The sequence below is a fragment of the Bos indicus genome, chromosome 19 (assembly GCF_029378745.1).
Source record: "Bos indicus isolate NIAB-ARS_2022 breed Sahiwal x Tharparkar chromosome 19, NIAB-ARS_B.indTharparkar_mat_pri_1.0, whole genome shotgun sequence".
NCBI lineage: Eukaryota > Metazoa > Chordata > Mammalia > Artiodactyla > Bovidae > Bos > Bos indicus.
Window position 1 is genome coordinate 13,460,060 of NC_091778.1, and position 12,035 is coordinate 13,472,094.

Consider the following 12,035-nt stretch of genomic DNA (forward strand, 5'->3'; position numbering starts at 1 on the left):
CATTAAAAGCACTGCTACATCATCCTTTTCACTAGGTATACAAAGGAACAGATAATACGGTTCATGCATCTACTGCTGTGTGCCAAACCACTAGAAATCATACTGGCTTAGGACAATAAAAAAGGTACTGCTTGCTCAGTCATGTCCAACTCTTTGCAAACCTCTGGATTGTAGCCTGCCAGGCTCCTTCCATGGGGATTTTTCAGGCAAGAATACTGGAGTGAATTGCTATTTCCTCCTCCAGGGGATCTTCCTGACCCAGGGACTGAACCTGTGTCTCCTGAATGGCAGGAGGATTCTTCACCTGCTGAGCCATCAGGGAAGTCCCACTTTATTTCTCACGAAAGAAGACTGAATTCAATTGACGGTTGAGAGAATAGAAAAACAGGACATGTGCAAATTACAACTACAATGAGAAAGCATTACATATTTATATTACAGTGGCTAAAATTTAAAAGTCTGATAAAGTCAAGTAAGGAAGTAAAGGAATTAGAAACCTCATACACTGATGGTAGGAGTATAAAATGAGACCAGTCACTTTGAAAAACAGACATCTAACATATGATTCAGTCATTCTACTTGCAGATATTTGACCAAGAGAAAAGAAAGCACATGTCTATATGAAGACTTGAACATTAGGTTCAAAGCAGCATTATCTGCAAATCCAAAGTCTAGAAACAACCAAAATATCCCTCAACAGGTGAACTTAAGAACCAAACTGTGGTACATTCATACAGTATGAAACTAGTCGACAAAAAAAGCAAATGATAAATGCAACAATATGAATGGATCTCAAAATAAAGATACTCTGTAACAGATATACTTACAAATATACTTTTTAAGTATAACAAATATACTTTGTGTATTTTTTGATTCCACTTTTAATATAAAACTCTAGAATATGCAAATTAATATTCAGTGACAGAAATAAGATCAGTTTTTCATGCTACAACACAGCATACAAAGTATATTTTGTTTTTTGTTTGTTTTCCAGGTATGATTTTTTTATTTTGGTCACGCTGAACCTTCAATGTGGCATGCAGGCTCATCTTGCTCTAGAGCACAGGCTTAGTTGCCCTGCAGCATGTAGGATCTTAGTTCCCTGACCAGGGATTGAACCTGTGTCCCCTGCATTGAAAGGTGGATACTTAACCACTGGATCATCAGGGGAGCCCCACAAAGTATATTTTGAACACAGAGTTCATTAGCTCAGTTGAATACAGAAGGAACCAGGCTCATCGTGGCTCAGTCTGACCATGCGCGTAGGCAACAATAAATGTTATAGCTTATTCCTCCCTGGTCTTTGTTTATCTTGTTCCTTCCTCTCTAACTTAACAGTCTCAACTCTTCCTTATACCCCTATTCCACCAAGGCTCCTTCACCTTCTTTTTAAGGTGAAATTCCATATTTACTAGTAAACTTTTTATCAGTATGAACATTTTTTTAAATTTTAATCAGGATTATTGCTCTGATTACTTTGCATATTATTTCCTCCATATCTGTTTTCCCCATAACCTCAGTTTTAGTGTGAAATTTTGCAGAAGATAAGCATGCTGTCCCCTCTAAATACACTCTGCCTCCACTGCACCCGGCTCCTTGCCGTTGGGAGACTGGCTGGCCTGTATCAAACAGACTGCAGCAGTGGGCTCCCTAACCCCTCAGAGCGCAGCCTCCAGCTTCCGGCCGGGTTCAGCCTGAGGGGCCACTGGGTGGCCGCTCTGCTGTCAGGTTAGAGCAGATACACCGAGTGCCTCCACCAGCGGCTTCCACCAGGTAACCTCCTGATGTGGCTCTCACTGTAGGTTCTGCTAATGGCTCTCACCCCTTGCTGAGAAACGGTAAAGGGTCTCAGGCCCTCTTCACTTTACTTAAACTATCCTCAAAGTACCCAGTTGGAATATGTCTTCTATTTCTGCCAGGACCCTAACAGCACAAGTTTTGGGGAATACATATATCATGTAATAGCAAGAAAGGCAGTTCTTTGAAAATTTAAACCAGGATTCCTTTGGTTTGGTCACCTACATATAAACATTTTGGTGGGCTATTTGAGATTTGTACCAATTTCAAGGCTTGCAAGGAAATATACAACGTCTATAAAGATGATCTTATAGCAAACTACCAAAGGGCATCCATGGTTCAGGTATTATATTTTAAAATAAATACACTAAAAAACTTTCCCCTGTTACAGTAATGTCATCTGATTTCCGTAAGGTTTTGTTTCACCCATAAGCAGATAAACAGGACAAGCTCTGAGGGCTCTGATGGTCCAAAGATAATACTAGAAGTCAAGAGGGCCATGAACAACCCATGATATCGGACAGCCCGTCTCATGAAAAATCTCTGTGCCAGAGACGCAGGTCTCACAGAAATGGTATATCGAAGATGGAAAAGCCCAGTCTTTGAAAGCAGTAAAGAGAGTCAAAAGCCAGGCAGAAAGCTAGAAGAAAATGCAGAATACCCACAGAAATGTAAAAGACGAGAGAGATGAGCAAGTGAAAAGACTGGGTGCCTGAAGGAAGGCTAAGGAATAGCTCAAAAAGCCCAGGTCATAGAGCATCGAACACTGGAAGAATGGCCTAAATCTCTTTTTGGATCTGCACAAGTAATGCCAGCTCAAACTGTGATTCCATCAGATCTCACAACACAGCAGGAAGAAAATACGTTAAAACAAAATACTTAGGGACTTCCCTGGTGGTCCAGCAGTTATGGATCTGCCTGCCAATACAGGTGACAGAGGTTCCACCCCTGCTCTGGGAACGACGACTCCACGTCATGGGGCTGTACTTAATCCACGTGCCGCAACTACTGAGTCTGCGCATCCCAGAAACCATGCTCCGCAACCAGAGACGCACCGCAGTGACAAACCCGAGCACCGCAATGAAGGGTACCCCCGCTCACTGCCACCAGAGAAAGCCTGCATATGGCGACGACAGCCCATGCACCACACCAAGAACAGCGCAGCCAATAAGAAAATAAACAAATAAATAAAATAGTTAGCATCACATGTAAGGGTTCTGTGACATTTCACGACAAAAAGAACTGCTGGATACCCGGTATCCCAAGCAGCCTCCCTTTTGGTTCTATTTAACATAACCCTTATTTATTTTAGACACAAGTTGAAATAAATCCTCTTCAGTAACACTTCAGGGTGGTGAAACTGTGCTTAACCTCCACCTAAATAACTGCTGCTTTAGCTCAGTGGCTAGCGAACACCAGTCTCACAGAATTCTGTCAGTCCAACGTGACCTTTGTTAGCAATCTGTAGCAAAAATGCGAAACTATTAATGCTGTGAACTAAGTGTATTTTATTTGATAAACAGTCCTTAATTTTGAAATCAAGTCTTTATTTCTGTTCAACTATTAAAATTATTTTGCTTTTTGAGGTAAATTTAAGATGTCTGTGGTTTGCCAAAATTTTCATCTTTCTAGAATTATTAAAATTCAATCTTGGAAATACGGCCATCGAGTGCATATTTAACAAGAGATAAGAGACTCCTAACTAACTGAAATAAAGACATTTTCTGACTCTTTTAATTGAAGTATAGGTGGCTTATAAGGTCAGTTTCAGGAGTACAACACAAAGATTTGGTACTTCTATAGATTACATACCATACAAAGGTATTATTATAATGTATATATGGACTATATACTCTGTGTTGTCTATTACAGCCTTGTATCTTATTTATTTTATTTACAACGTCTGTACCTCTCAATACCCCTCCTTCCATCCTGCTCCCCTCTTAGAATCACTAATTTGTTCTCTGTATACATGAGTCTGTTTCTGGGGAAAATTTTCTCACTCTTACAAGAATTTGCCACCACCAAACAGATGTATGTATGGTATGAGTCTCCAGATAAGACTTTCTTTATCTCATATGATCTTCAAGTTTTTTTCTAACATTCTGTGATTCTATGTAAAAATCACATCTCCACTCCAATGTGTATAATGTGATGATATTATATTGGATTAAACATTCTTCAAGGTCTGAAGTCAGCTGCTGAATAATCATACTCTTTTGCAGTTATTCATAATACCAAACAAAATCCTAACCATGAACAACTTCATTACTGGAGCTGGTTAGCATGTAATATACAATACGTTTTCATTTCCTAAGAAAGTGTACATTCCTTAGTATGTTGTCCACACTTCCCCTCCCTCCCTCAAATTATTACACAAGACATTGACTTAATTCCTGGATCAGTAACGCAACAAACATTATCTCCCACCTAGACCTTAAATGGCTTATCTGAAACGATGATGGAACAGTGTGTGTGTTTCTCTCTCCTCCCTCCCTCTTCTTCTCCCTCTACATAGACATATAAACATGAAGAAAGAAAACGTTACTATAATACAATACAAAAGTAAATGGTATTTAAAGACTGTCATGAATGTAGTAAGACTCTGTATTAAAAATTGTGGGCTCAGTTTGCAACGTGTAAATATCTAAAGGATAAAATATGAGGAAGGACCAGGATTATTTCCATAGCAAATTCCCCCCTTTCTTTGAAAAGGGATTGTTGTTCAGTCACTAAGTCGCGTCCAACTCTGTGACCCTGTGGACTACAGCATGCCAGGCTCTTTCGTCCTCCCCCTATCTCTTGGTGTTTACTCATTCATGTCCATTGAGTCAGTGATGCTATACACATTTATAAATAAGAAAATTTATACATCAAAAGGAAATTTTACTGAACTTCCCTAAGATAAACTTACTAGGCGGTATTAATTGTGAATATAAGCAACTGACAAGTGTCCAAAGCACCTTGTGCTCAATAAAGCATTTGTCATGGAAATGAATGGCAACAGACATGTCTTGTACGTCCCAAGCGGTTAAGGGGGTCCTAAGATTTTGTGCACCAAAGGCCTTTGAAGAAGACATCAACACCCAGGTTCAGGACATGTGGTTCCTCAGATTAAGATATTTTCTCAACCATAAAAAAAAAAAAGTGTTACTAATATTAAAATAAAGGATGAGTATGACTGTACAGAAAACTTATTAAAATTCATTTAGCAAAAAACAAATAGTTTGGGGCCATGCTAGTTAGAAGGTGCTATGCTTAAAACCAAGAAGGAAATATCTTCGCGTTCATTTATCAATAACAATTCTTAAAACAATCCAGCAAAAGATACAGACATAGAGCCATCTCTTTGCAGAATGATTCTCCTACTATGAAATAAATATAAGGAGCAGACATGGGAGAGGGGAAGTGAGTGTCTACAATAGATTTTTTCCAGTAGGCAAATGTTATTTTAATCAGAACTATATTCATCGCCCCTGTGGTGATTAATGTGTCAACTTGGCTAGGCCACAATAATCAGATTTGGTCAAATACTATTCTAGATATTTCTGTGAGCATACTTTTTTACATAAAATAATATTTAAATTAGCAGAATTTGAGTAAAGCAGGTGATGCTTCATAACTTGAATGGGACTCATCCAATCAGTTGGAAGTCTTAATAAAATCTTCAAAAAATTGACTTCCTTGGAGGAAGAGGGTTAGAAATTGCAACTCTTTCCTCAGTCTGCAGATTTTGGATGTTCAGGCTTCACAATCATGTGAGTCAATTTCTCAAAATCAACACCCCCATTCCCTTCTTCCTCTCTCCTCATATATATAATCCCTCTTCCCACTGGTTCTAATTCTCTGGATTAGACTAATATAACCCACATACCATCAGAGTCATCTCTCAATAAATAATCTCATCACCTCCTATATATATTCAAGTGACACCTCAATAAATGAATCCTGTAAAAATAAAAATAATCTCCTTGGGACTTCCCAGTTGTCTGGTGGTTAAGATTTCACGTTCCCACTGTAGGGAGTATATGTTCAATTCCTAGTCAAGGAAGTAAGATCACACGTGCCACACAGGGAGGCAAAAAAAAAAAAATCTTAATCATACAGTTAAAGAGGGTTGCTAAGGAATGGAAAATCTTTCAATACTTGCAAACCAAACTCAGCAAATAGTTGACTATCTTCCACAAACACATCTTTTTGTGGGGCTTCAACAGGACTGGGTGTGCCTGAATCGCAGAGGTTTAATAAACATCAGGAAAAGTGAAGTCAAGGAAGGTTTCTTTCACCACAGATACTTCTTCAACTCTTCTCCACGGTTTCCATTCCCTTTTTCTTTTTCCCTTTAAAATTTATTTATTTATTTTTGGCTGTGTTGGGTCTTTGTTGCTGCATGGGCTTTCTCCAGGTGCTGAGAGCAGGGGCTACTCTCTAGTAAATTACATTGCACACGGGAGCTTCTCACTGCGGTGGCTTTTCTTGTTGTGGAGTACAAGTTTCAGTAGTTGCAGCACGTAGGTTCAGTAGTTGTAGTGTGTAGGCTCAGCAGTTGTGGCGCACAGGCTTAGCTGCTCTGTGGCATGTGGGATTCTCCTGGACCAGGGATTGAACCCCCTGTCCCCTGCATTGGCAGATGGATTCTTAACCACTGTACCACCAAGGAAGCCCCCCCAATTCCCTTTCACCTCTCCTGTTAACATAACAGGCCTCTGATCCATGTGCTGACCTGAATATAGTGTTGTATTCTTCTAGAAAGCTTTTTTTATCTCCTCCACTCTAGAATTTCCATTTGGTTTTTCTATAACTTATTTCTAACTGAGATTCTCTACATGTTCAGTCATTGTTACCAAGCTTTCCTTTCATTCCATAAACATGGTTCATTTAGTTTTTAGAACGTATGTATAACAGCTGCTTTAAAAGCCTTGTCTCTAAAATTTAACACTGGAAGCAATCAGCAACAGTTTCTATCACCTACTTCCTTTCTCAACATATCATACTTTGCTATTTCTTGGCATGTGTCATAATTTTATGTTGGAGATTAGACATGTTTTATAATATGGTATAAGAATTCTGGCAAGCTACTTTGCTCCACGATATATAGTTACTAATTAATGCCTCTGCTGGATTTTATTTTTAATTCTTGCTTTCATTTTAAAGCCTGCTTTCCCAGGGGCTGCCCCTGTGTCTATGTAGCTTAGTGATTAGCCAAAGGTTCAACAGAGAATTCATTCAACCACCCTGAGTCAATAAAGGTTGTCATTCTTTCCAAAAGGATCTCTGTGTGCAGAGGTCAGACATTTTCAAGTCTCCCAGGTTTTAGTTTCATAGGATGCTTTCATGGCTCCTTTGCACATACATGAAGCTTTAATTGATCATGATTTTAGGCTGAAAGAGCCATGGGCCCACACAACCCCGTGACCATAAGTTCCATGGACAATGCTGCTGAGCATGTCCATGACATTCCCCACGAATGTCATGGCCATGAATCAACCAAGTTGGAAACAGAAGGGGTGAAGTGTGACTCAAGCAGCTCCAGGCATGAATGCCACAGATTCCCATAGCTATGACTTAATATTTACCAGTCTCTCAAACATAAACACTTTTCACATTGTTGGAAGCCTTTGGTTGAGTTCTAGAGAAATGAAATGGTTGTTATTACCTATCTTGCAGATGAACTTCACTGTAAGTCACAAACCTCCATCTTTCCTAAGACTATTTCTACCAGTTTCTGTTCCCCAGCTACAGCTTTATAACCTACTCTGGAAGTTCTTAGTCTTCTATAACCCTGCCAAACTTTCTTATTCCTTTAGGTCCAACACATGCTGTGCCTTCTTCATGAGGCTTTCTCCTATCAATCCAGGTACACTGACCTCTACCTTCTTTGAATTCCAATTAGACATCACTGGGCTTTGCAGGTGGGGCAGTGGTAAAGCATCTGCATGCCAGTGCAGGAGATGAGGGTTCAATTTCTGGGCAGGAAGATTCCCTGGCATAGGAAATGGCAACCCACTTCAGTTTTCTTGCCTGGAAAATTCCATGGACAGAGGAGCCTGGAAGGTTACAGTCCATGTGGTCACACAGGATCAAGCATGACGGAGCACACATGCACACGCACACAGATGTCATTATCCCATAATCATCTTCTATGTGCTATGTTTTTGCTTTCAACAACATTCTTAAATCTTTGAGACACAGAATTAGGTTTTCATGTTTTGTATCCTTATCCCATACCTAGCAAAGTGATGAGTACACAGTAAATTTTTGCTCACTTCAACCCAAAACTTTACACTGGAAGAAAATTGCCTTGTAACACATGGAGTCAAACCATTTCCCCAGAAAGCAACAATTAAGACTCCAAGATCAATCATGTTACACCATACCATTAGCACATTCTTTCCTTGTGCACTGCATCCATGACCCAGACACTATCAGCTGAAAGCACATGGCAAGGACTGCTGGTTGCCAAGCCTAATACTCATTTTGATCCTCTACCTTACTAACAAAACCACAGTAATATCCCTAATTTCCTTGTAGCTAGGAGTTCAAGATGAGATACTAACTGATAAGACAGTAGCCTTCTTGAGATCATAAGGGGAAGGGGTCATATTCTAAAAGATGTCAAAGCTAGAAATGGAAAGAATCTATATCATTAATGACACATGGCAGAAACATTTCACTGGCCCTGTACTGCCTACCCAGTCATTCAATTCCAGGGTTTGCATAGGCCATTGGAACTTTACCAGCAGTTGAAAACAATTCCTAACTGGAATTATACAGTGATAACTAAATCACTATAAGCTATTATGAAGAATATTGTTCTCATTTAATATATAGAGAAAGTAGGGAAAACTTGACTTCATGAGCAATAACAATTAATCATCTTAGTCAGTAAGCCTCTTACTGTCCCAAATGCAATGAGCATGGAACTAAGAGTATGCCTGCTTGAAGAGTCTAGAAAAAGAGTGGATATATGTAGATGTATAATTGATTCACTTTGCTGTAATCTGAAACTAAACACTAAAAATCAACTATATTCAATAAAAATTAAAAAAAAAAAAAAGTATGGTTGCTTGGGTTTGAATCCACAGTTTCACTGTGAGAATTCACTGCCTGTAGTTTCTAAACTACAAAATAGGAATAAGAACAGTATCTATTTCAAAGTATTGCTAACAGAAAAAAAAAGAGAAAATTCATGTAATGCCTTTAGAACAGTGTTAGGCACATGCTACAGCAACAATAAATTGTTGGCTAATACACAATATACACTATGCTACATTTTATTATCATTAAGATATATTAAAATATCTTATATTAGCATCTTACCTAAGGATCATAACAGATATTCTAATATAACTATAAAAGCATGATGGAATACACACTACTATATAGAAAATAGATAATCAACAAGGACCTACTGTATAGCAAAGGAGGAACTCTACTCAATACTCTGTAATAACCTATATGGGAAAAGAATCTGAAAAAGAAAAGATATATGTATATGTATAACTGAATCACTTTGCTCTACACTTGAAACTAACACAACATTGCTAATCAACTATACGCCAATATAAAATAAAATTTTTTTAAAAGATCCTCAAAACAATGTAAAATATAAATGTTAATAACAGTTGATGATGATGATGTCCTAACAGTAACTTCTAATCCACTGTAGAAGGCTATTATAAATACTAAAAAAATAAATAAATAAACAAAATGAAACGTATTTTTCTTAATGATGCTACTCTTTCATGACTGAATTCTGATACTGCTGGCTTTCTTTCATGTCCTGCTATCATCCTACATTTGAGCGAAAACAGTTGAGCAGAAAAATAAAGTGGCCTGTATGGCAAAAACCTTAAATATGTTATTAAGTCCTGTCCCATCCCTTCTGTAAAAGCATAGTCTTATGGTAAACAAAGACTTGAAGACATTAAAGTTCCCCCCTCTGAAATAACACAAAATTTTAATAGTGGTTCAAAAAACTTTTTTTTAATTCCTTACCCAGAAGATCCAGTGCTCTTACAAACACCAAGGAGGGGCCTTTTTTCAGCAAAGTTGTCACACTTTTGAGCACCTGATAAGGAACATGAAGTAAAATGTAAAACAAAACTTCAAAAAGTATTCTTCTATATTTCCATTATTTTCATCCTCTCAAAATATTTATGGCTAAAGAGACAGCAAAACATTCATTTAATTCAATATATTTATATAATTGAACAAAAAATAGAAAAGCTAGAAATAAACCTATAACTGCTTCTAAAATGAACCAACATTTAAAATCTTTTTTATAATTGGCAACAACAACCTCAATTTTACACATGTTCTCCATGCAATCAGAAAGCCACCCCCAATTCCACCAACTAATTGCCTAAGAGTTGTATAATTTTGATGTCAAAATTAAATAAAGGAAGGTCACAACAGAAACTTTAAAAACCTCAAAATTTCAGGCCATTCTCAATGTACAACAATGTAAAATCCTAAAAAAAGACTAGTAAACTGAGTAGCAATGTATTAGAAAATAAAAATCAGTCAGACCATGAAGAATGAATGAAAGACACTGTCAAGTAAAGAGCTCCAAGAAACAGCACAAGCAAAGCACGCTGAATGAAGTCAGAGGATGCAAACATACATCACTTGCAATCAACTTTTTAGTTTGCTGCTTATAAATAGGTAAAATCACCTGGAAATGTGGCTAAAAAAAAAAAAAAACAAAAAATTTGAAACTATCATTAATAATCTTTTAAAAATATAAGAAGATATTTTAAGCATGAAACAAAGTAACAATGCAAAGAAAAACTGATGCTTAGAAATGAAAGAGAGATCTGGGAAATTAAAAAGATGGTAGATATTATTTAAAAACTCAATGCAAGAATATGAGAAAATTTCCTAGAGAACAGAATCCAAAAAAAAAAAAAAAACCCACCCGCAAAAAAAGAGAAAAACAGCATTAATCTATATACACATAAACAGGCTTCCCAGGTGGCTCAATGGTAAAGAATCCACCTGCTGATGCAGGAAAGGTAGGTTTGATCCCTGGGTCAGGAAGATCCCCTGGAGGAGGAAATAGCAACCCACTCTAGTGTTCTTACCCAGAGAGGAGCCTGGCAGGCTACAGTCCATGGGGTTGCAAAGAGTGAGACACCACTGACTGAACACAAACACACGCAAGAGAACTGTTAAAGGACCATCTCAGAGTTCCAACATATAGACAGGAATTCCAAAAAGAAAGAACAGAGAAAAATAGAGGAAAGAATCCATGAATTGTTTCAAAATTTTTCATAGAACAAATATGAGTCTATAAGCCCCCTGTAGGTCTAATAAAATGAATTCAATAGCTGAACCACATGTCCATCATTTCAGGATACTGAGTCCTAAAAAGAATTTTCTATAGAAGCTCCAGGGAAAATAAAAAAGGTTGTTTACAGGATCAGAAATTTAAATGATTGCTCTAGATACTACACTACTTATCCAAAAACCTACAGCTAACATCATGAATCCATACCCCTAAGGTCAAGAAAAGGTCAAGAAAAAGGCAAGGTCTCCACTCTCACCACTATTTAGTTGAATGCCAGCTATTCAACACGGTACTGGAAGTTCTAGACAAGACAGAAAAGAAAGAGGGGGACTTCCCTGGTGGTACACTGGAATCCACCTGCCAATGCAGGGGACACAGGTTCAATCCCTGGTCCAGGAAGATTCCACAGGCCACAAAGCAACTACGGGCCACAACTACCGAACGCAGGCTCTAGACTCTGAGAGGAGCAACAACTGAGCCCATGCTGCAACCACAGCAGACTGCGCACCTGGCGCCTGCGCTCCACAGCGAGAGAAACCACCACGATGAGACGCCCGCGCACCTGGCGCCTGCGCTCCACAGCGAGAGAAACCACCACGAGGAGACGCCCACGCACCGCAACGAGAGGGCAGCCCCTGCTCACGGCAGCCAGAGAAAGCCCCCGTGCACAGCAAAGGCCAGGCACAACCAAAAACAAGCTTAAAAAGTAATAACTGTAAAAAAAAAAAAAAAAAAAGAAGAAGTAGAATTAAAGAACAAGGATAAAAAGAAAAGAATGGGGAGGAAAATCATATGGATAAGAAAGGAATAAATAAAACTCCCAATTTGCAGGGCTTCCCTGGTGGCTCAGATGGTAAAGAAGGTGCCTGCACTACAGGAGGCCTGGGTTCGATCCCTGGGTCAGGAAGATCCCCTGGAGGAGGAAATAGCAACCCACTCCAGTATT

The 12,035-nt window shown here is 38.5% G+C and overlaps 1 protein-coding gene across 1 annotated transcript in view; it reads right to left on the minus strand.

Moving 5' to 3' along the window:
- Window positions 1-12,035, minus strand: part of BCAS3 (BCAS3 microtubule associated cell migration factor) — a 586,026-nt gene that overhangs the window by 483,948 nt on the left and 90,043 nt on the right. The window contains exon 9 of the mRNA XM_070774269.1: window positions 9,796-9,868. Within this exon, the coding sequence (XP_070630370.1) occupies window positions 9,796-9,868 (73 nt within the window). The remainder of the gene's footprint in view (window positions 1-9,795; window positions 9,869-12,035) is intronic.